The sequence below is a fragment of the Pelmatolapia mariae genome, linkage group LG22 (genome assembly GCF_036321145.2).
Source record: "Pelmatolapia mariae isolate MD_Pm_ZW linkage group LG22, Pm_UMD_F_2, whole genome shotgun sequence".
NCBI lineage: Eukaryota > Metazoa > Chordata > Actinopteri > Cichliformes > Cichlidae > Pelmatolapia > Pelmatolapia mariae.
The window spans coordinates 29,514,836-29,539,044 of record NC_086245.2 but is presented as its reverse complement, the minus strand read 5'-3'; the positions used below and the strand labels follow the sequence as shown (position 1 = coordinate 29,539,044).

The 24,209-nt window shown below is 39.0% G+C and overlaps 1 protein-coding gene across 1 annotated transcript in view; it reads left to right on the top strand.

Annotated features, from left to right (window-relative positions):
* The window catches only part of col22a1 (collagen, type XXII, alpha 1), a 68,516-nt gene that overhangs the window by 16,191 nt on the left and 28,116 nt on the right, over window positions 1–24,209 (top strand). Inside the window, exons 6-27 of the mRNA XM_065469914.1 lie at window positions 1,020–1,143; window positions 1,411–1,686; window positions 1,781–1,861; window positions 3,119–3,235; window positions 3,349–3,393; window positions 3,503–3,556; window positions 4,847–4,885; window positions 6,421–6,474; window positions 6,571–6,624; window positions 7,444–7,497; window positions 9,707–9,760; window positions 9,867–9,911; window positions 11,540–11,593; window positions 11,701–11,754; window positions 12,266–12,301; window positions 12,797–12,826; window positions 13,257–13,310; window positions 13,469–13,522; window positions 19,343–19,396; window positions 21,035–21,088; window positions 21,207–21,260; window positions 21,384–21,437. Of these exons, the coding sequence (XP_065325986.1) occupies window positions 1,020–1,143; window positions 1,411–1,686; window positions 1,781–1,861; window positions 3,119–3,235; window positions 3,349–3,393; window positions 3,503–3,556; window positions 4,847–4,885; window positions 6,421–6,474; window positions 6,571–6,624; window positions 7,444–7,497; window positions 9,707–9,760; window positions 9,867–9,911; window positions 11,540–11,593; window positions 11,701–11,754; window positions 12,266–12,301; window positions 12,797–12,826; window positions 13,257–13,310; window positions 13,469–13,522; window positions 19,343–19,396; window positions 21,035–21,088; window positions 21,207–21,260; window positions 21,384–21,437 (1,495 nt within the window). The remainder of the gene's footprint in view (window positions 1–1,019; window positions 1,144–1,410; window positions 1,687–1,780; window positions 1,862–3,118; window positions 3,236–3,348; window positions 3,394–3,502; window positions 3,557–4,846; window positions 4,886–6,420; window positions 6,475–6,570; window positions 6,625–7,443; window positions 7,498–9,706; window positions 9,761–9,866; window positions 9,912–11,539; window positions 11,594–11,700; window positions 11,755–12,265; window positions 12,302–12,796; window positions 12,827–13,256; window positions 13,311–13,468; window positions 13,523–19,342; window positions 19,397–21,034; window positions 21,089–21,206; window positions 21,261–21,383; window positions 21,438–24,209) is intronic.

The window sequence follows — 24,209 nt, the reverse complement described above, 5'->3', positions numbered from 1 at the left end:
CATGCAGCCTGGAGCAGCCTGGGATCGAACCACCGACCTTCTGTGATAAACAACCACTAGCCATCTACTTAAGTACTAAAGACACCAATTTAGTCTTTTTTAGACTTATTCCTGACATCCTGAGATCCATAAAGGGATAAAGGGACGTCATTTTGAAGGCTCAGAACTGGCCAACCAGGAGAACGTGGATGTCTTCTCCCCATTTGTCAGATGTTTTTGTCTCATTTAGTGTGTTTTCTGTCTGCACTGTTTTTTATATAGGACGCTATAGTAAAAATAAAATTAGATAACTCTTAAAGCTAAAAATAAAGACACCATAACTAGTATTCTGCTTTGATGGCACAAATGTCAAAACTAAAGCACCAAAACACAGTTTATGATGAAGTTTAAACCTTTTTTTGTTAATGTTACTTGGTGGCTAAGCTAGCCTAGTCAATTTTCAGTATTTATGCTAAGCTAACTGTCTGCTACTTGTAGCCATAGACAGCCTAAAAAATTAGGTGTGACTACAGTAACATCCCCCATTGATTTTTGAAGTTCCTTTTGAAGTGTTAAGGTGCGCATTTTTACCACTGTGGTGTTTTGAAACAGAAGAACAAGCACTGGATTTGATTGTGAAAGAGTGCATTTGGCTAACAAGGTGTCAATCCCAAATTGTTAGCCAGTGAGCATATCCTGGCTAATCCTATTCTTTGAAAGGTTTTTCCAGTTTTCAAACTTTACAGAATTCTGAGCTTTTCCTTTATAAATATTAATTCTGATGTGAACAGTTTATTTTATTTTGCTGTTTCTATAAATACACAGGCAACAGTTTGAATATAAGAAATCAGTGTAAAACTGCTAAGAAGAGCAGGAAGAGTAGCTACAAACACACTGGTTGCTAGGTAAAACACTGGGACTGTGTTTAACCTTATACATTAATATTTCAACTGCTGTACAGCCAGCGCAACTGTTGGTTTACCACATCCACTAAAAAGAGAAAAATAAAGCAAAAATAATAATGTACTTTTATTCCACAGAGATGTGTTTCGTCAAGGGCTGCCAGACGAATATGCCTTTGTGACCACATTTAAATTCAGGAAAACCTCGAGGCGTGAAGACTGGTACCTCTGGCAGGTTTTTGACAAATATGGAATTCCACAGGTGAGTGAGCCAAATGTAAATAGTGACAAATGTGCCTGCCTCTGCATGTGGCCCAACTTGGAGAATTACATCATCGAATGGGCTCACCTTGCTGACTTCTCTTTTCATTCCAACTGTCAAAACTAAAGGCAAAAAAAATCACATACAATTACTTTGTGCCTTAAAATTGGCAATATTTTATTTATTTTGGTACATTCATTACTTCCCCCTATGGGAAACAAGCTCCTTTATGTTTCGGTTCACATCCCTGTGCTTCTGACCTGTCAGGTGTCCATCCGTCTGGACGGTGAGAACAAGGCAGTGGAGTACAACGCTGTGGGCCTTACAAAAGATGCTGTGAGGGCTGTGTTCAAAAACCCTGAAGTCGACAACCTGTTTGACCGCAACTGGCACAAGATTGCCCTCAGTGTGGAGTCCAAGTCTGTGTCTCTGTACTTGGATTGCAAGCACATCCAGACGCTGCCGATAGAAGACAGAGAGGACATTGATATCCAGGGGAAGACAGTGATTGGGAAAAGGCTGTATGACAGTGTCCCAATTGATGTGAGTCTTTACCTCCATTTTGGCAACAGTGTGATTCATGTCAGTCAAGGTTATTTTTCTGCAGTTGACCTGTTGTTAATCTGTGTACATACAGTTTGACCTCCAGAGAATGATGATTTACTGCGATTCCAAGCATGCCGAGCTGGAAACCTGCTGTGATCTACCTAATGGGCCTGTAAGTATTACAGGCCAACAGGCCCACAGTCTGCGTCTTTGCAGTGAAAGCGAAACGCGTCTTTCAGATGCTGCTGCTAAGCCGTGGAGGTTCCTGGTTGCATAGAAATATACATCTACCACAAGATGGGATGCTTTGTGTTTAAAGGAAAGGTTACATCCAAATAATTAAGTTTGCATGAGTGTGTGCCCCCCAGCTCTGTTCTAGCTTGAAAACACACACCTAAGCTACTTTGAATAATCAGTTTAGCTTTGTTACTTTGTAACTCTGTACAATACAGCTTTTCCAAACAGCTTTAGAGGAGCAGTTTGACACTCATACACATTTAAGATGAAGTGAAAAAAAACCCCAGATATTTTCCACTTGCTCCTTTGAAATATGATGGAAACAGAAAGAAGCAGTTACTTGCCAATGTGACTAATCAGACCTCCACACGGTGGTATTTATTAGCTGATTAATGGAGTTGACACATTACTTAAAATTGATTTTGTAATAAAACACATTAGTGCCACAATCCTCAGAATAAAAACAGAAGTACAGTGGTTCTTTGCCTAACACAGATATACGCTATAACGCTAATGACCTGACCCGGGCACATCTACCACAGATTAAAAAAATGATTGTCTTTGAAATCTCACCAGTTTACAACTAGTTCATTTTGCTAACTGGGTAATTAAGACACAACTAAACAGCCTATAGGATCTAGCTGAGTACACATAAGCGAGCTGTCATGCTAATCTTTAATTCTTGGACTCCACTAGATTAGCTTTGCATGAATCATAATAGCTCAAAATAGTTCTTATTTATGTTGGTTGCTGGTGCAGCCCCTCAATTCATCCACTGTCTGAAGCCCTTTTAGCTACTTTCTCATTCATTTTTTTCCCACTTCCTTCTCGTTGGTTAACCTTCGGAAACACAAGATTTAAACAGTGTGTGCTTGTGACTCTCTATGACATCATACAGAGCCACTTTTGAAATGAAATGTTTCAGAGTTGAGCATCCTGAAGCGTGAGTTTTTGGATTACAGGGATGCCTGCAAACCTTAAAATAGCACTAATATACACCCAGGAGTGACACTGATCATCATCAGCTCATCATAAAGGTATAGAACATATAGGTATCATTTCTTCTAAAGCAGTAGCTACTTTAAAAGTTAAAAGTGTGGGTCTGAATAGTTTTAGCCTTAATCAGAGATGCCTGCCTCTTCTATCACAGCATCATGGTCCAGTTTTATCAAAATAAATTGCTTCATTTCAGTGCCCTAAGACGGTTGTGACAGAGGCTCCCCCTTTCAAGATCCCCACGCCAACACCTACCAGTGCTGAGCAACAACGAGGCCCTCAAGTGAACTGCTCCTGCCCTGCTGGAGAAAAGGTAAAGCCCCGCTGATTTTACCACGCCTAATCCCTCTCTATTATTTCCATGGATGAGTGGGAATCCTTTCTTCAATGGCTTTCAAAAGACGGCTGTGTTTTCATTTCTCACAGGGTCGCATGGGTGCACCCGGTGTTGCAGGTCCTAAGGGTGAAAAGGTCATCTACCACTGCCTTTCAGTTCTATAGTGTTTGTGATAAAGGATTACACTTTCATTATAGTTGTTCAGCTTTATTTTTATTGTGTGAACCTGCCTACTTTTTTCAGGGTGACACTGGCCCTAAGGGTGCTATCGGACCACCTGGACTCAAAGGAGAAAGTGTATGAAAACTTAAAAATGTCCACAGTCACATCTTTTTACTTTTAAGATAGCTTCAAAGCTTTTGGAGTACAGTGAGGGAAATGATTACTTGATAATTACTATGCTGAATTTGTAAGATTGCTCACTTTCAAAGAAGGAGAGAGTCATGATTTTTAAAGTCATGATTGTAAACACATTACATAAATGTTATAAAATAATTTGTATGTCACTGAGTAAAAATAAGCATTTGATCTCTAACCAAAACATAATTTAGTATTTGTTGGCGAAGTGTTGTTGGCAAGCAAGCATTAAGATGTTTCTTGTAGTTGGTCTCCAGGTTTGCACACATCTCAGGAGGGATTTGAACCCAGTTCTCTTTACAGAAACTCTCAAAATCATTTAGGTTTCTTGGATACCACTTTGCAACTCAAATGTCCCTCCACAAATTTATAAAATTGAGGTCCGGAGAAGGTCTAAACCACTCCGTGACCTTAATGTGCTTCTTTGTTTTTATCCTTTTTGTTGCCTTGGCTGTATGTTTTGGGTCATTGTCATGCTGGAAGACTATCCACGACCCATCTTCTGTATTCTAGCTGATGGAAGGAGGTTCTCATTCAAGATTTTACAATACATTGTGCTGTGAAGTCTTCCTGTACAGTGCAGTGCAAAAGCATTATGTTGCCACTTGAGTGTTTGACATACTCAGCATTTCTCTTTCTTCAGTTGCGTCGAGTTGTTGCCAAAGAGTTTGAGTTTAGTTTCGTCTGACCACAGCGTTTTCTCCAGAACCTCCTTTTGAATCATTTAAATGTTACCATTGGTGTTCTGAGTGACTGTTGTCCGAGCCACCGTCTGATCAATAACAAGCTCCTCATGTGTAGTTTTAGGCTGATCCACCACCTTTCTCATGATCATCCTCACCCCATGAGGTAAGATCTTACATAGAGCGTGACGGACAGCTCTTTGGTCTTGCCTGTGTTGGTGAAGAGGTTGGATTTGAAGAAACTGATTCTGTGGATAGGTGTGCTTTATACATATAATAAGTTGAGATCAGGAGTATCTGTAATTGTGACTGATTGTTTGGAATCTGTGTGTCACATGGGCACACAGACAAACTTTAGAGTATCAAATACTTATTTCAGCACAAAAATCCTTCATTTCTGTGATGGGAGCAAATTTACAAATCCAATAATTATTTCCCCCACTGTAAATTAACTAGTCTTGGTCACGTCAGATGCTATGCTTTCAAGCTTTCCTGCTTTTCTTTCAGCCTCGATAATAATTAATCCTTATTGGTTAATTATTTGCAGGGCAGTATAAACTCTGTCAAAGGTGACAGAGGTGAGAAGGTAAGTAAACCTGTCCTTCACAACTCTGCATGAGCATCATCTTAACCCAGATACATGTTTGTCTGTGTATTGTGCATATTTTATATGCATGTAGGCAAAATGTTCTAATCTGCTCCTTCAGATCTATTTTATTCAAATCTTTCTTGCTATCTCGCTTTTTGGCTTTGCCTTTTTTTCTATATGTTTTTTCCTGGGAGTGTCTACATCTCTTATTGTCAGAGTAACAGATGTATGAATTATAGGACAGGTTACCACAGAGGATATGTAGCAGGGAGCCAGTGCAGACGCCCACCCAGTCTGCACAAATCACAGCCTCTGTGCTGCCTTCCAGTACCAGCCGGGAGTCCCACGGTGTAATTTATTCCCTGAAACAAACTTCTCGGTATTCACCACTCACACTGCACTGAAAGGGACACTTAAAATGCCCAAGAGATCTAAAAGACAAGAAGTGTTATCCTGATAGTTTTGAGAACACACCTGTAAATTCTTCTGGATAATACAGGTGCACTACAGGGGGGCAGTGCAGTCAGAGCAACAGCAAAAGTAATTTCATGATACATTTATTTGACTTTTCTACTTGTTATAGCTGAAAAAAGAAAAACTTGCAGGTTTGATAAAACGCGCATTAAATCGAACTTTAATGCGCCTTGCTGCTTTTTCTGTTTCTTACTGCGCAAGCATCTGTCTTCACTTTCTCCACGGGAAGCTGCAATTTGCTGCTTTTCGAAACCTGATGCAAACACATGACGTAAACTGACTTTAAGCTGCGGTTCCAAGTGGCTGAGCTGGTCATCGAGTCTCCCTGAGCACGTGGCGGGTGAGCAAAATCAAAACTGGCTTAATTGTTTCAAATCGCATCTTTAGAACAGGCAGCTCCCTGTGCAGCAGTCTTCTTATGGATAATGTCTTTTTGCCATGGGGTGCAGCGGAACAGGAGGCCCTTTTGCTGATCTAACCGACGTGTGCTAATATGAAATAAGCCTGAAATAATTAAAGGGCAACCTCCTGTGACTTGTAAAGTGGTTTATGAAGCAGAGGGAAGTCTTGCGGTGGGTAAGACCTCATGGTACCGTGTAATTTAACAGCCATTACTTTTTGCTCAGACGAGGGATTCCTTGGCACAGAAGATGACATCAGTGTACAAACCAAAAGTGTGATGCTCTGAGGACAATGGGAAGCCATTGTTCCTTGAGTCTTTGGTCGAATGTGCGACCAAACCATAGCGGGTCTTGGTGAAGCTGTAAGGATATTCTGGCTCCCGAACCTTTACTCAAAAGTGTTTTGTTTGTCTCGGTTTATGTGAGTCTTTGTGTTCTGTGTATAACTTTAACTTTGTGTGTTACTGTGTGTGCAGTGATAATACATCTCCTGTTCTTTGTGTTTAATTGACCGTCCATCCATCGGGTACTAAACCATGTTCTGTGATACTGCTGGGTTGATTTTTTTGACAGCACGTCACCGCCGCCTGTCCCGGCCCCCCTGCATGCCTTACTGTGACTGAACTATAGACGTTAACGCTTGTTTTGTATTCACAGGGTGATAGAGGCAGCATAGGTTTGACAGGTCCTCCTGGACAAAAAGGAGAGAAGGTGTGAACCTGGAGACCTGGAGATCTTTTGACTTTTATTTAGAGTTTTAAACGGCTCCAAACTGGTACTGATTGTGTGTTTTCAACCATCTCACAGGGAGTTGGTGGAATCCCAGGCATTGATGGTTTAACTGGAGACAAAGGCGACAAAGTAAGAAGCAAACTTATACAGCTATGGTTTTACCTTTATTTCAATGCCCTATATCAAAATTTAAAGTATTAAATATGTATGCATATTTAAAAAAAAAAAAAAAGATGTTTAGAAAAAGGCAATTACAGATTTTTTTTTTCCATGAAATAACAGGTGTTCTTAATGGTGTATTTATATTTTATTAATCATTTCCAAGTGTCCAAACAAAACAGTTTTTGTTTGGACACTTGGAAATGATTTTTTTCACAGTATTGTTTCTCAATACTCATTATATCATCCCTTGTTTATTTTGACAAGCAATTCCTACCAAGATAAGGAACTGGTAGTTTCATAAAACATATTTTCCAGTTCTTCTTCCTGTTTTAACTTTATTGTATTTTATCTATCAGAATTTTATGAGAATAAAATAAAAAAACAAAAGCGGTTGTTTTTTTATTTTATCCTCATAAAAGTTGATAGATAAACGTTTCACTATTTCTTTCCATTATATTTCAAAAGTAGATGAGGATTCTATGTGACAGTTTGTGTTTTATTTTGAAATAATGTCTTATTTGCATGTATTTAAATCAAATCAAATCAATTTATTTATATAGCACTTTTCACAGGATAAAAACCACAAAGTGCTTCACAGTAATATAAAATAGAAATACATAAAATACATTAATAATCAAACATGATTTATAACACTATTTGGTAAAACTATAACAATTATAAATATTTTCAAAGAAAAATCGTCTAATTTTCTGACCTTTGTTTTCTATTTCTTTTAAAAACACAGACGTTGTGACTGTGTAAATGTTTGTTTTTTTTCATAATCAGGGTGAAGCAGGACTGGCTGGTGATCCAGGGCTACCAGGTCCAGCTGGACCGAAGGTGGGTGAATGTGGTTTTCCAGCTTTTAATCCATTCACGAGCGACTGCACATGCGCATGCAGTCTTGAAAATTAAATAAATTTCAGGCCATATAAAAAAGGAAAAAAAAACTTAAGCTATTCTGGTTTTGGCATCAATCTCAGAGAGGCACTTGTTCTGTTAAGTGAGTGTACATACGTTTTTTTGGACAATTTCCTCTCAAGCTGGTATTGATTTTTTGTGAAAAAGGGGGTAGCCAGTTTGGGTGACTTTCTCTTGGATGGAGCTGCAGCAGCTGGTGAGGGAGTCAGGCAGATGGGAGTATGGGTGCTGGCTCAAGCTGGGACACTGGCCTGTGACAGACTGCCCAAGACTGAAGCGAACCGGCATCCCCACACAGCACAGGATATACGAGATGATTAAAAAACAGTGAACACCTCCTAGGACTGGCTCAATTCATAAATAAACATTTTTGCTGCTGCTTCATAGCTTTACGAACTTTGAGGCTGGACTATATATTTTGTTATTATCAGGCTGCTCTGTTGGGAATACATTACTCAATGAGAGTAAAATATTGTGAATACTTTGGATTAGTTAGTATATTATCATGCTTTTTACAACTACATGAATGTACTATTGCTGTGTGATTTATTACTATTACTGAAGGTTATTCACCATACCAATACCAACTAGATTTTTAAATCTTAATATAAAATGAGTAACAGTAGGGTGGACATTAGGTAAGGCTGCACTAATTGCAGCGATCTCGTATAGAAAACTATTCCCTGTGTATATAAAACAGGTCCGCGGCTCCGAACCGTAGTAAAGGGACCTCTGGCTAATACGTCGGGCTCGTGTCGGGCTCGTAGCCAAAAACTAGCTTTACTTTGTTGTCTGGGTCAACTTTGCTAGCAAGCGACAGAGAGAGGTGTTGACTTATTGTTTCGGAGGAAAACACGAACACAACGTACAGTCGAGTCTTAATAGCTTACTTACAACTGGGCTACTCTGCCCATGAGGCTACATTCTTTAGGGCTCTGCCTGTAACACTCTGCCTATTGCCTTCATATTAAATTATTTTTTGAATAATAATTTTTAAAAATATTTTTTCACGTCATTATGCGGGCTGCAAGTAGAGGTGAGATGGGCTGTGAGTTTGAGACACGGGCATTAGAGCCTCTTAATGCATGTTTTGTTTGGGTTTCCACCGATGTCGAATTATCAAAAATAGAGCGCGTAATCCATTTATTTCAAGAAAGTAACTGTATTCTGAATACCACCTTTTTAAACAGTAATTGTAACAGAATACAGTTACTCATATTTTGTATTTTACGGTACATGTATTCCGTTACTCCCCAACACTGCTGCTCTAAAAGTTCAGTGCGCAACATCCAGTTTATCCAAGATGTCACAGTGAGAGGAATCATACTAGTTTCTGTTCATTGACTTCCTGCTAAGTCCAGTATTGGATTTAAAGGCCTTTACTTACATACAAAGTTCTGAATGAGGGTCCTATAATAGCTCAAGGACCTCATAGTATCATATTATCCCAACAGAGCACTTCGTCTGTGGGATTACGCGCAGTACCAAGAGATCTCAAACGTAAGCAGAGCTATCAGGCTCCTCTGTGGGACCAACTCTCAGTTCAGGAGACAGACGCTCTGTCTTCTATTAAGATTTGGCTTCAAACCTTCCTTTCTGATAAAGCTTATCATTAGAGCTTTATCAAAAATGAAGTAAGAAGGTTTGACCCTGAACCATCTGTTCATTATGGTAATATAGGCTCAGTTTGCCTGGGGACTCCAGTGTGCTGAGCACTTTATTATTTTTTATTCTGTTTGTTGTTTCTCAGGAAGAAACTTCTGCCTGAGGTTGCGTCCATTTAAATGGACTTCTTCCTTCCCACTGTCACGAATTGCTTCCTCATAGGAGATCATCTGATCATTGAGGTTCTCTCTCTAATCTTGTGAAGGTCTTTTAAGGTTTGATCATGTCACAACATCAACAAAGTTGCTCATTTTAAATGGGTAGCTTGTGGACAGAAGGTCAAAAGTCAACATTTAAGGATTTCTGGGGATCATTTTTATCACTGACGGAAACTATTTTTTATCTTTTGGAGTTTCAGCCGACCCCAACGAGCCTTAGTATAGTTCTGAGTCAGAAACAGTGATGCTTTAGTGGAAGTCAGTAACTTTTATTAATACAAGTATTTGTTTTGTTTATTGCACAGGGTCTTCAAGGGGATGCTGGAATTCCTGGTGCACCAGGGCCAAAAGGTGTCACTGTAAGTATAATCCGAATTAACTTCTACCAAATGATAGTCTGATTTGATGGCAGTTTATAGAAATAAATTTCTATAAAAATAACCGTGTTGCTTTGGTTTGCTATAGGGTGACTCAGGTACAAATGGTGAAACGGGAACACCGGGAGCCAGGGTAAGTCACGTATTAAAACCACTTCGGCTTAGGCTTATGGATAGGTTGCATTGTTGCCACATACTACAACAAACACAGTTTCAGAAACTGCATGATTTTACCTTTCACACCTTTCAAAGTGTATTAAATACACTTTAATGACAATTAAAGTTTTCCATTTGGGTAAACTAAATTTGTGAAAATTCCATATAAAGAGGTAGACGTGAACCTGACCAGGTTACCGGCAACCTGATAGATGTCAAGAGTTTAAACAGTTGCTTCACTCTTCATATATTCTTACTTGGGGGCCTCCTGCTATAGCCACTAATCGTTTGGCCACACAGTTCCACTGCAGCAGATACGAGCTACATCTTTAAAACAGTTGTTGCTGAAGGTCACGAGAGAGTTAGCTCATTTGCTTTCCCAGCGTGTCCTGGGATTTGGGCCATGTTTCTAGGTTGAACCTGCACAGAACACCAGCTCATACTGCAAATCCTGATAACGGGCTTAACTTTTCAGAAAGAGACTTTTCTTCTCAGAGGAACTGAGAACTGAGGGGCGTAATTGTGCAAACAGATGTGGTTTCCTTGATTTACTCTCCACACTTCCTGTCTGGAATTCTGTGGGGGCGTTACAGGATATAATGCACTTCATTCAGGCTTGCTGAAGCTTTGTTGATGTCTTAAGTTTTCTAGGAGCTGTTTGCCACCACACTGAATGTTATTTAGGCTTTTAATAATTCAGTGAAAGGTTATTTCCCTGAATCAACAGTTGTTTTCAACTATTTAATGCTGCTTTGTGTTGAGTTGTTTTTGTAGTCAGTGTTTCTTGTTCAGAGGTCAACTTTAACTTCAAGCTAAACATCTTTAACGTGGTTTGAATAAAGAACTGTGCATCAAATCAGTCCACTGATCACTCTGCCGTATGGCATGGGGATGAGTAGCAGGTTCTAAGCACATATAGGCCCATTCAGACAAACTGATGCCCCTTTTAGAGCTGTCCATCAGCTGTTCAGTCAGACAGTAAGCAATTTCCTGTTGCTGAAAAGTACTGGCAACGTCCTTACCTCAGTAAAGTGATAAAGGGAATAGGTGGTTTGGAGGAGACACACAGGATTGATTTAAAGTTGTGCTTGCTGACTGAAAAAGCTGTTCTTTATTAAGCACGCCCGTACTAACCACGACTGTGGTTGTCAGATTCAAATCAAAGCCACTATGTAGAGATATCTAGGAGGCCCAAAGGACATGTTAATAACAAGCCTTATACTTGATGATGGTGGAGGAACCTGATGGTAGTGTAAGACCTTTTATTGAAGGTCTTTCTTGATATTGTATATTGCAAGTGAAGAACTTTTTGTATAGGAAGTACTGGATGTAATTTATTATGCAAGTACATTTGATATCAGCATTATTAAGCAAAACACATTTTCATGTCTAAGTGAGCATTATCTTGTGTGAAACTGTCCCCAGTATTGTGGCATTTAGCTACAAGAGCTATTATTCTTTTGTCCTTTTATGATTTTATGCTATTATGTTTTTTGTTTCTTATTTCCTTCTTTATTCATTACTCGAGGGTTCTTTTATCTTGGGTTTTGAAGTTTGCCTTTTTGCCTACATTTTAAAAGAGAAAATGTAATTTTCCCATTTCAGGGTGAGCCAGGTCTTGATGGATTACCTGGAAAACCTGGCTTTCCTGGGAAGGATGTAAGTGTTGATCTTTGATGGCGACATCAGTCGGTGACACATTTGGTCCGTCACCTTTGTATTAAAAGGTTTTTGTTGCTTATGTTTTTTTTTCTTTTATTGATTAGGGTTTGAGAGGTCTGACTGGAGTACCTGGGCCCAACGGGGTTAAAGGTGACAAGGTACGCCCACCCACTTACCTTTATTGTATTTGGAACACTGTTCACCTGATTACAAGTTGTTGATACTGTTGTGTAATGTTATTAAGTGCTGCTGATATGAGTTCTTTCAAAGACTTATCAGAAGCTTCCCAAGCTACTGTCTGTTCTCTCCAGACATTCCTCAGTCTCCTCTGTGCACCATCAAAGTCTGCCCCCTCATTTGTCTGAGAAACTAAAACGCAGTTCATTTGTCTGTCTGTAATTACCAACTTTGATGATTCCTCCAGTGGAACGCACATGCTTCTACCACACCCAGCTGCACACACACTAATGCACACACAAGCACAAAGAGCTGCCGTGGTTCTTTACCCACAAGTTTCACTTTCTTTTAGCCTGCAGTAAGCATCCGCACAGCTCATCTCATAAATTATGGTTGTTGCTGTGCCATCATCATATCCCTTAAGGGACTGTGCCCTGAGAGCCTCTTGATTCTAATGATGGGTTTGTCCTTGTTGTGTGACCTATGTCACAGGGGGAGAGAGGTCTTCCCGGATTACCTGGGGATGCGGTAAGTTCCAAAAATACACCAAAGGTACATAAGAATTATACTCTTAAGGATTATAGGTTTGTGTCATGATGAAGATAGCAGGGTTACAGCAGCATGCGTTTAAACCTCACATGTTGCATTTTAACTATTTTTTAATGATTATTGCTAAAGACAGAGCAGATCATCAAAGAGTGATCGTCGTGTTTTTAACTGAAGTGTATAAAAAGACAGGAAGCGAGATCACCGTGTCTGTTAGTGAAGTGCAGGACTTTAGCTGAAACTTGACAGCACTTGTTATTATATCTAAAAATATAGATTATTTCAGTTGATGGGTTAAAAACAGTTTTAACATCTCTTTTTGGGATGAAGAAAATGAGCTTAATAATGACTAATGATGGATATATTGTTTTCTTTGAGGAAAAAAAAGTTACAAGCACTTTTTCATCACAGTAACTATCAATGAATTTCACAAATCAAAGTGAGGATGTCATTATTTATTCAGTGCTTTAATTTCAGGTACAAACAGAAGGCTTACGGGGTGAGAAGGTGAGCAGTTGTTTAACAGTTTCACTGAAAGCAGATTGTTACTGCAGCATGAAAATCCAGGCACCAATATAAAAATAACCCTCCTGAAATATGCTGTTTATGAATAATTGAGTGTATTTGGTCTTTGGAAAATGTAGCTTTGTGCATGAAAAGTAAGTGAAATATGGCATTTTATGAAAATTAGAATTGTAAAGCTAACCGATATTGATTTCAGTAAATGGAAATAACAGATTGAAGAGAATATATTAATATACTTAATCAAATGCATTATAAACTACCCAACCAAATGTATAGAATGACAAAGGATCTCATGTTGGACTCGTGCCTTTATAAGTTTTAAAGTTTAAATGTATATTGAAAATATTGATGTTTAATTTCACAAATTTTTCACTGTTACTGTAATAAAACTTGTTTGTTTGACCTGTTTCAGGGTGAACCTGGACCACAAGGGCCTCCAGGTCCTGAAGGACCCCCAGGGCCTCCTGTAAGGATCCTGATTTATTATTATTTCCTTTCTTCCTCTTTCCTGCTGTTTAACTTTTGATAGTTGCTATTGTTGAAAAGCCACAATCAGATGCAATGCTCAACAATTTATTAACATGCCAGTTTTCCGGTTTTAATTTTTGGTGATTTATTCCTCAGGGTCCTCCTGGTGAACAAGGTTTACCTGGTAACCCTGGAGAATTTGGCCAGAGGGTAAGAATCTCATTTTGTTGGGAGGGTGTCGGAATATCACCTTACTGTACCGGGGGAGGTTCAGTTCACCTGATGATTGTTTTATCTTTGCATCATCTGACTTTCTGTTTCCAGCTCTAACCACAGGACACAGATAGAACCGTGCCTCATGGTTAGATGTCATGTGAGGAGCAGCCTGTTTCTTTGTTCTTATTACATTGCCAAATTGTATTTTTGGTTTTATGTAACTCAGCAATTTTAAACTAAATTACAGTGGAACTCGGACACATTTTGTTTTTTCACCTTACTTTTGAATATGGCATTGACAGTTTTAGCAACTGAGTGAATACACGTACTTTAAACTCACAGGAAGTGTTTCAGCTTGAAAATGATATTCAGTTCAATTCATTTCAGTTCAAATCAAATTTTTTTATGTAGCTCAAAATCACAACAAGTCGTGATGCATTACTCACGGGGGGCATCTGATTGTTGCTCTGTGTAGTTGTAAGGTCTTCACCACGCCTTCAGGTGACTGTTATGATTTGGTGCAAAATAAATAAAATTGAATTAAACTGAATCTGCTGCAACAGGTTGGGCGTGAGGGAGGGGAGACAACGACAAAAGGGGGGCAATGATGAGGCCTCAGAGGATTAACACCTTCAGGACACAGGCAATCTATCTAGGGTTTAGGGTAGGGGTTTGGATCTAGCTAATTCCTGTCAGGTCTAAATCGTCATCTGTGGTAACCATAACTCTATGCTGTCAGAACATGTAATTGTGTGGTTTTGTAAAATTCTTCCTCAGTATCTTGGAAATCAGGGGACAAAAAATTAATCTTCAAGAAACTTGGCAAAAATGCTGCTGTGACCTTGCACTACTCATGGCCTCATTCCACATTCTTATCCCAAAGCTCCATTATGCTTATAAAAATACTGGTGGACCACTGTGCACTCCTAGTCATGTGACCTCCTATGAGCAAGCACTTTGACGACAGTGGGAAGGAAAAACTCCCTTTTAACAGGAAGAAACATCCAGCAGAACCAGGTTCAGGGAGGGGCGGCCATCTGCCGCAACCGGTTGGGGTGAGAGAAGGAAAACAGGATAAAGACATGCTGTGGAAGAGAGACAGAGATCAATAACAAGTATGATTCAATGCAGAGAGGTCTATTAACACATAGTGAGTGAGAAAGGCGACTGAAGAAAAAACACTCAATGGGAATCCCCCAGCAGACTACACCTTTTGCAGCATAACTAAGGGAGGATTCAAAGTCATCTGACTATATGCTTTCGGAGGTCTAAGTCATCATCAGTCATGATCCCAATCCTAGCTTTAAATTCAAACCCTAGCCGGATATTTTGAAGAAAACCAAAAAACGAAAATTTTGCAAAACATACTGAGCAGAAGAGCCACCCTTTGCTTTGATTACTGTTTTGCACACTCTTGGCATTCTCTCGATGAGTTTCATGAGGTCATCACCTGAAATGGTTTTCCAACAGTCTTGAAGGAGTTCTCAGAGATGTTGAGCGCTTGTTGGCCCTTTTGCCTTCACTCTGCCTCCATCTCATCCCAAACCATCTTGACTGGGTTTAGGTCAGGTGACTGTGGAGGCCAGGCCATCTGGCACAGCACTCCATAACTCCCCTCCTTGCTCCAAATAGCCCTTACACAGCCCCAAGTGTGTATATGGGGTCATTGTCCTGTTGAAAAATAAGTAATGGTCCAACTAAACGCAAACTGGATGGGATGCATGTCGCTGCAGGATGCAATGGTAGCCATGCTGGGTCAGTGTGCCTTCAATTTTGTATAAATTCCAACAGTGTCACCAGCAAAGCATCCCCACACCATCACACCTCCTCCTCCATGCTTCACGGTGGGAACCATGCATGTAGAGACCATCCGTTCACCTTATCTGCTTCACACAAAGACACGACGGGTGGAACCAGAGATCTCAAACTGGGACTCATCACACCAGATTTCCATTGATGCAAACAAATCTCTTCTGCTTGTTGCTTTTCCTTAATGGTTTCTTAGCAGCTATTTAACCATAAAGGCCTGATTCACAGAGTCTCCTCTGTACAGTTGATGTAGAGATGTGACTGCTACTGGAACTTTGTGTGGCATTTATCTGGGCTCTAATCTAATCTGAGCCTAATTCTGAGGCTGGTGACTCAGATGAATTTATCCTAAACAGCAGAGGTGACTCTTGGGCTTCCTCTCCTGGATCAATCCTCATGTGAGCCAGTTTCATCATAGCGCTTGATGGTTTTTGCGACTGCACTTGGGGACACATTCAGCGTTTTAGCAATTTTCCAGACAGACTGACCTTCAGCGCTTAAAGTAATGATGGACTGTCATTTCTCTTTACTTAGCTGATTGGTTCTTGACATGATATGGATTTTAACAGTTGTCAAATAGGGCTGTCAGCTGTGTACCAACCTGACACAACACAACTGATGGTCCCACCCCCATTAAGAAGGCAAGAAATTCCACAAATGAACCCTTACAAGCCACAGTTGTGAGGTGAAAACCATTTCAGGTGACCACATCATGAAGCTCATTGAGAGAAGGTCATGGGTTTGCAGCGCTGTCAACAAAACAAAGGGTGGCTACTTTGAGGAATCTAAAATATAAGACATATTTAGAGTTAATAATGTTTATATATTGCTTCAAATGCTTGATGTCTTCAATTTGTCTATATAATGTAGGAAGTAGTAAAAATAAAGACAAATCATTAAACTAGAAGGTGTGTCCAAACTTTGCACTTTACTATAAATCATATACAAGTACACTGGTAGTGTACACATATATTCTGATAGAATAAGGATAGGGTTAAGGTTATGAGCAATGATAAATCATGACCAATACTACATCATTTTGATATTCAGTAACATCCACAAATAAACAAACTAACAAACATAAAAAATCAGTAAAAAAAATATTTTATATGATTAATATTATCCTTACCACGTTTTGAGAATTTCTTAACAAGAAATCATTTGCAAAGATTTCATGAGAAAAACTGTAACTTATATTTATTGGCTGTTTAGTCCCATAACCTATCGTGTTCCAGCTGGATTATTTTGATTTTATATGGAATCAAGAAAGCTGCTGTTTATTCTTCATGCTAGTCAGAGCCTATGCTGTAGCTTTTATCAGTGCTCTCTAACAACTCGTCCCATGTGTCTCGTATATTTCTTCCTCTCTCGCTCTCTCAACACTGGTTCTATCACACAGCAGTGTGTAATTAAAACAGACACAGTAGTTCTACATAATTTGTTCCTCCAAAACATTAACAAAGACATTGACCTCCTCTCCCCTCCCTTCTCTACTTGGAGCAATGAACTTCTTATCAGCAGTATGTGACTTTGTCATTGCTCAGCTGGGTAACACAGTCAAGCCAAACCTTGTCAAAAGATGCACTCTCTACCTCCAAAATATTTATGCTTAAACAGCATTAATAAACCAGCCACACTGGGTTTATGTTTCAGAATATGTAGAAAACATCCCTCTATGTAGACTTGTTTTTTTTTTCATGATATCAGTGGAAGTCCTGCTGAAGTACTTTGCAGCTTCATGGGGTACTTTCCAAGAGAATCATGCAGAAAAACAGACTGTGAGAAGTTTGACCTATTTTTTTTTCTTCAGATTTTGGACTGTTAAACCCACTCTGAAGATTCACAGGGAGAAAGTCTGTGTGTGTGCGTGTGTGTGTGTGTGTGTGTGTGTATGTGTGTGTGTGTGTGTGTGTGTGTGGAGGTGAGGGAGTTAAAGCTAGGCTCTGAGCTGTGATAATGGGTTGGCCTCCACTATTGCCAGTTCTAATAGAGTTGGCCATATGGTTGAGTAGGTATAGATTGAGCTGCTTTCACCTCCGCCGCTGAAAAGCAGTCATCAGTTGTCTGGTTTCAATGCTGCTGAGTCCTGTTTCTTCACCTTTATCCTTATATGATCGCTGATTGAAGCCTGGAATGCTGACTGACTATCTTAAAGGACTGAAGAGGATTACGTCAACAAACGTATTAAGAAAAATCTGACAGCATGTAGTTTTATGTGAAAGGAAGAGAAACAACAGCAATCATCACCAAAGGCTTTTTTTTAAAAAAAAGATTAAAACAGTAAAATTTTGTGAAAAAGTAGCCTACATAGTGGGAATAATGATATTTCATAAATAAGTCATGAAGTAAATGTGTGATTTAAGTATAATTTGACCATAGATTTAATGGGAAAATGTGAGTTGCCCCAAAACTAATGTTTCTCAGTTACACCATCGGTCCTCTTCCGCTTATCATTATCAGGGTGTGTGGGGCACTGGAGCGTGTTTGAGCTACGACAGGGCGCTAGGCATGGTACACCCTGGATGGTCACTAGTCTAACACATAAAGACAGAGAACCATTCACACTCACATTCACATCTATGAGCAATTTGGAATCACCAATTAACCGAACCCCACTAACTGCATGTCTTTGTGCTGTGGGAGGACGCCAGAGTATCCGGAAAGGCTCTGACCAGATGGTGGAGTCAAACTCAGGCACTTCTTGCTGTGAGGCCACTGCGCCACCGTGCTGCCCTACACATAACAGCTAGAACCCACAACAATTTCACATCTTGGTTTTGTTAATACAAATATACCTTCTAGACAGTGCTGGGGTCATTACCTAGTAAAAGTAATGTATTACACATTACTTATTACTTACTACTAATGCTGTATGTTACTCATTTACTCCCAGAAAAAGTAATTTGTTACACTCCTTCTTGTTACTCCATAAAATAATCTTAATTTTTTTTTTTATTGTTACACTCATTATTTCTTATTAAATGTAATGTCCATATCTTCTGTAGACCTATCCATCACTTTCTTAAAAAGTGAAATCAGCTGACTGAATCCCAATGTGCAGGAAGAAAAAACATGTTTGTTTAAATTTTATTTTTTTCTTTCTATATGCCTGGCATGCCGATAACTGAAGATCCTGTAGAATGCAGCTAATGACATAATTGTAATTGGAATACAATTTCTGAATTTAGTACAGTAATGTGTTAAATTAATCAAATTGTTACACTGTTACATTTAACACGTTACTTTTTACACTTTTTTTTACACTCAACATGACTATGAGATTTTACCTATCTACAGCGATATGGCCCAAAGTAAATTCAGTTCAATTCAATTTTATTTATACAGCGCTAAATGACAACATCAAGGTGCTTTATATTGTAAGGTAGGCCCTACAATAATACATACAGAGAAAAACCCAACAATCATGTGACTCCTATGAGCAAGCACTTTGGCGACAGTGGGAAGGAAAAACTCCCTTTTTAACAGGAAGAAACCTCCGGCAGAACCAGGAGAAGTGAAATGAAATGCTGTCTACTGGATTAGTATTGCTCAACCTTTCCACATAAAAGCACATGAATACACTAATGTTTAAGGAACAGCTTCTCAACTTGTAAAATGAGACCATCAGAGGAGCATAGGCAGAGATGACATCATTGTCATCAGCAGCTTACTGAAGTTTAACCAAAATCTCAGACCTTTTATTTTCCCTGTAATATTTACTAAGTTTATCATTTCTAGAGAGCGTCACAAATGAAAGAGGCTAAACAAAAATATTCCCATTTTTATTTCCCAGTTTTAAGGTCTGAAAGCTGTTTTCAAGATTGCTGTGTTTGAAGAATAGCTCAGAGTACTGCACTCTGAACTCCAAAGTTTCTAAACCCCTCAGTAGCAAATATAAGCTCACATTTCTCAGATGTTACTAAGACAATTGTGTGCTGATTATTTTATTATTGTTACCATTTGTTCATGTCATTGTTTTTGTTCTAATATACTGTTATCTTATAGGGAAGGAAAGGTGAAAGTGGACTCCCAGGGGTGGATGGCCTTCCTGGACCTGCTGTAAGAACAATTTGGATTTTGCAGCATGCAAAGTGACGATAAAGATTATTTTCTCAGAGTTGTTTTTTATCAAAGTTAGGTCAAACCCATAAATACATCCATCACGAGAGATGTGCAGACCGAATGTATTTATCCATGTGTAGATTCTAGAAAAAATACAGCATTATTATAAAAACAAAGCTACAAAAAGTTGTAATAGACAGTATAAAAGATGAACGTAGCTGCTGTGATGGTGTGTGAAGTCCCTTTCTGAAGCCCTGAGATGAGTCTGACAATGAGCACATCCTGGAAAAATCTCCTTTCTGACACTGACTGAATGACGGAAATGAATGAGCAAATGGACGACTATGTAAATATAAGTACAATTCTAAGCTTTTTTGTAACCACAGCTATCGCCCCCTGGTGGCCTTTTAAAAATAACTTTTTAGACGTGGAAGCCATGACCATCTTTTATACTGTCTGTGAATGCAATACATTTTTTAAACAAATATGTATTACTTTACAAAAAATTACTAGAAATGAACTTCCAGATTCTAGAGCTGTATTAAAATATGTGTAAATTTCCCCCATTCTAAATAATCCTGACAAAATGTTGCCTAATTTTGTACAATTTAAATTCCTACTCCATTTTCGACAATTGCAAAAATGCAAATATGAAGTAGTGTCTATAAAAAAGTCTTGAGATTAGCATCATTTTGATTTGTTGTTGAGCCATCGCTCTCTGGTGGACAGGACTCGGTGCTGGATGAAATATGTCCATTGAGACTGCCGTACTAACCAAATCCTCTTTTTCAGCCACAGCTAGACATACAGTTCATATTAACCATATTAAGACCAGCCAGCATTACCTCGACCCTAACAGTTACATGTGAGCAGCATAGAGGCTCACAAAGCAGCAGCTGATGATACCACCGGGCTTTTCTTAAATGAGTCCCAGGTTTCTAGCTCATACAGTCTTTAAAAATAACATGGAAAACAAAAATCACAATATGTTGTCTGTATTTTAGGGATGGTGAAGCATCTTTTCTTTATGCTGCTTTGGAAAAACGTAATACTCATTTTACGTTGCCATAGCATCATCCTCTATGTAGCTCTGTTTACATAGATGTGTTGTTTATGAACATCTTATGTCAGTGCTTCCTGTAATGCCCTGATGACCTCTCACGGAGAACTGAGGAGGAATAATTTGCTATTTAAATTATGTGGGCTGCTCAATATTTGTTGTGGTCCACAAAGCACAAAATTGCTGCAGTGCTCTCAAAGGTCTCTTCATTGTATGTTTTAATAGAGAGAAAATAAACAGGCTAAATTAAAACCAACAGGTTATACCAATTCATTTCCCAAATTGCTCCCTGTAGCCAAACAGACATGTCCCTTGTGTTCAAGCACTAGCCAAGATTGAATTGGTGGTAAACTGTGCTGCAATACTCCCCTCTAGTGGCTGCTTGGCGCTAATGATTTGAACTTTGCCTTCTGGAAAACCATATGATTAAAGTTTAAAATAAATTCAAATTTAGAGATTTAGAGAAAAGAAAATAAGGTCTTGGCACATTGCCTGATCTATTTCATCAAACATCTAAATATCTGTGTATATGATCAAGTCAACTTTTTCCAGACGTTTTAAAAATTATTTTTCAGGGTCCTCAGGGTCCACCTGGACCGCCAGGAAACCAAGGAAACACTGGACCTCCCGTAAGTGACTGACATTTAGAAAGGAAAGTCTTTATTTTTGCTCATAAGATTTAGCAGTGAAGGAAGATTTGCTTCAAAACATGATGAGATGCCTTTGTGCTTTTTCTCTCACCGGAAGGGTCTGCCAGGTGAAATTGGATTTCCAGGCAAACAGGGAGAGGCTGGAAAACCTGTGAGTAAACCTTTTGAGGGCTTAAATAAAAACTTCATGCTGGTACTTATAATGCCAAGTGTTTGTTGGTAGTTCCTCTGTGCGTGTCACCGAATGTCAGCATCTGGTGTCTGATTTTCAAAGGGTATTCCTGGTAAAGATGGCCTGGATGGTCTTCCTGGAAGTGACGGTGCCATGGTGAGTGAAACTTTTAGATTTGCCTACGATGAACAAACTTTAAAGGTGTGCTAATCAAAATGGTTACGGTTAGCTTATTGTTTGTTTCACAATTCCAAACTTTTCTATGTTTTGTTCCCTCTCACTCTGCAGATCAGCCTTGTTTCCAGCAGCAGATTAGACATTTACAGTTAGAAACTTTAGAAACTTGCTAACTGATAAAGCAAATAGCTAATGAGCAGTTTTTGGCATTCAAACTATTAAGTAAGTAAGTAAGTAAAACTTTATTTGTATATCACTTTGCCACAGTGGCAAAAGCTCTGTCTCCTTTAGTTCTCAGCCTTGTATGATGCATGACAAGTAGACCCTGATTACATGACCTAAGAGACCTGCTAGGGACATAGGGATGCAGAAGTTCAATGACGTAGGCAGGTGCTTGTCCATGAAGAGCTCTATAAGTCAGTACCAGAATCTTGAAATGGACTCTGAATTCAATGGGGAGCCAGTGCAGCTGTGTGAGCAACAGTGTCACGTGTGATTACTTAGATGTTTCGGTCAGAAGTCTTGCTGCAGCGTTTTGAACAATCTGTAGACGCGACAAAGAGTTTTTGTTTAAACATGTAAACAGAGAATTACAGCAGTCCAGTCGTGATGAAATGAAAGCATGAATGACAATCTCCAGTTCAGTACAAGATACAATAGGGCTTAGTTTAGAAATGTTTCTTAAGTGATAAAAACAGGACCAAACCAGAGATTTGACGTGAACATCCAGAGTGAGAGCCAGGTCAAAAATTACCCCTCGGTTCCTGATAGACGATTTCACAAATGTTGCAAGAGGACCAAGAGCATTCATTATCTTAGGTACGTGTCTATCAGGGGCACATACAAGGACTTTAGTCTTGCCTTCGTTAAGTTGGAGGAAGTTGTCAGCCATCCAAACTTTAATGGAATCTAAGCACTCATTCAAAATCTGTAGCTTAGAAACATCTTGGCTTAAAAGAAATGTATAACTGGATATCGTCTGCGTAGCAGTGGTAGCAGATGTCCTCAAAGGGGCTCAAAACATGCTGGAGGGGAAGTAGATATGTTAAGAACAATAAGGAACAATAAACTCTGAGTCTCTTTGTGAGGAATTTGTGAATAAAATAACAAATCTTGAGAGGTTTTATTTGGTAAATACTTGTGCCAACACAAAAAGCTTCAGAGAAATACTGATGTTGCTTTTTGTCCGCTAGAATTGAAAACTAGACAACTCTTTGCTAACATGTTAGCAATTTCATCTACGTAAGGCCAGACATGAATAATAGCCTTAATGTATGTTAGTCATATTTTTGTGGTGTTCTTCCACATAATCTCTGAAGAAAAAAAACCTTTACATGTATTCACTGTGACCCCTTAATGTTGGTGACTGGGAGGTTGGTGAGTCTCTAAGCTACAAGCTAGCAACAAGGAAGGGTTTTGGTTCTCAGGCTTTTACCATTTTACCATTTCTTTCAGGTAATTATGAACCAAGTTTGAGTGTCAGCATAACTAAACCACAGAATATACTGGAAAAAAAATCTTGGAGCATATATTCTTAACTGATATAAGTAAAGATAATTTTCCATTTAGCCTTCAGGATATACGCTATATTGACAAAAATATTAGCCCACACCTCAGGTGTTTCCAGTCCCATTGGCACAGGTATATAAAGTCAAGCCATGCATGCAGTAATGGAGTCTGCCTTTGCAAACATTTGTGAAAGAATATATGGTTCTAAGGAGCTTGTTGAATTTGAGTACGATGCTGTAAGAGGAGGCCACCATCGCTCAGCTGTAAGTGGTATTACAAAGTGGAAGCATTTAGGGTCCACAGCTGGGTTCACCGAGTGCAGAGATGTACAGTCGTCAACACTTTAAAAAGTCATTAACAGTTTGCTGACTCAAGTTCAAGCTCAAAACCACCGGCATTAACAACAGCACAAATATGTGCACTGAAAGCTTTGTGGCATGGGCTGCGATAGCTAAGCAGCTTTTGCAGGTGGTAACAGTCATACTGGCCTTTTGGACTTAAAAGTGACACAGCTAGTACCATGTGCACCATCTTTTGATGTCAGAATAGCTTTAATTCCTTGTGGCATATTTTGAAGAAGGCAGTGGATAGAAGGTAGATTTACACTTTCATGTTTTTATACCAAATTTCTGACCCTACCATCCGAATGTCACGGCAGAAATTCAGACTCATTAGATCAGGTAACGTTTTCACAATCCTCTGTGATCTAGTTTGGTGAGCCTGTGTGAATTGTAGTTTCCTGTTCTTAGCTGACAGGACTGGTCTCCTGCTGCTTTAATCCATCTGCACCAAGGTTTGACACGTTGTGTGTCCAGAGATTCTCTTCTCTGATACCTTAGTTGTAATAATTGGTTATTTGAATTACATTTGCTTTCCTATTATTACAGCACTTTTTGTACATCTTTTTGTAAATTATCCTACTCAACATGTCTTTGAATCTGAATGTGTTATTTTTAATAACTGGACAGCACTCTAAATTTGCCCCATACACTCTTATTTATTGTTTTTTATGTTATATTCTTTACATTTGTGTGAATCTGTATGCTCCACCTGGCTATCACTTTGCTCCTGGAACACTTGAATTTTCCCAGTGAAGGACCATAAAGGATATTTCCATTCTATTCCATTAACTCAAAGCAATCTGGCGATTCTGCTCTGACAAGAAGAAGATATTTTAAACAAGACAACTGTTGCTCACCGGATATTTTTCTTTTTTAGATCATTCTTTGTAACCATACAGAT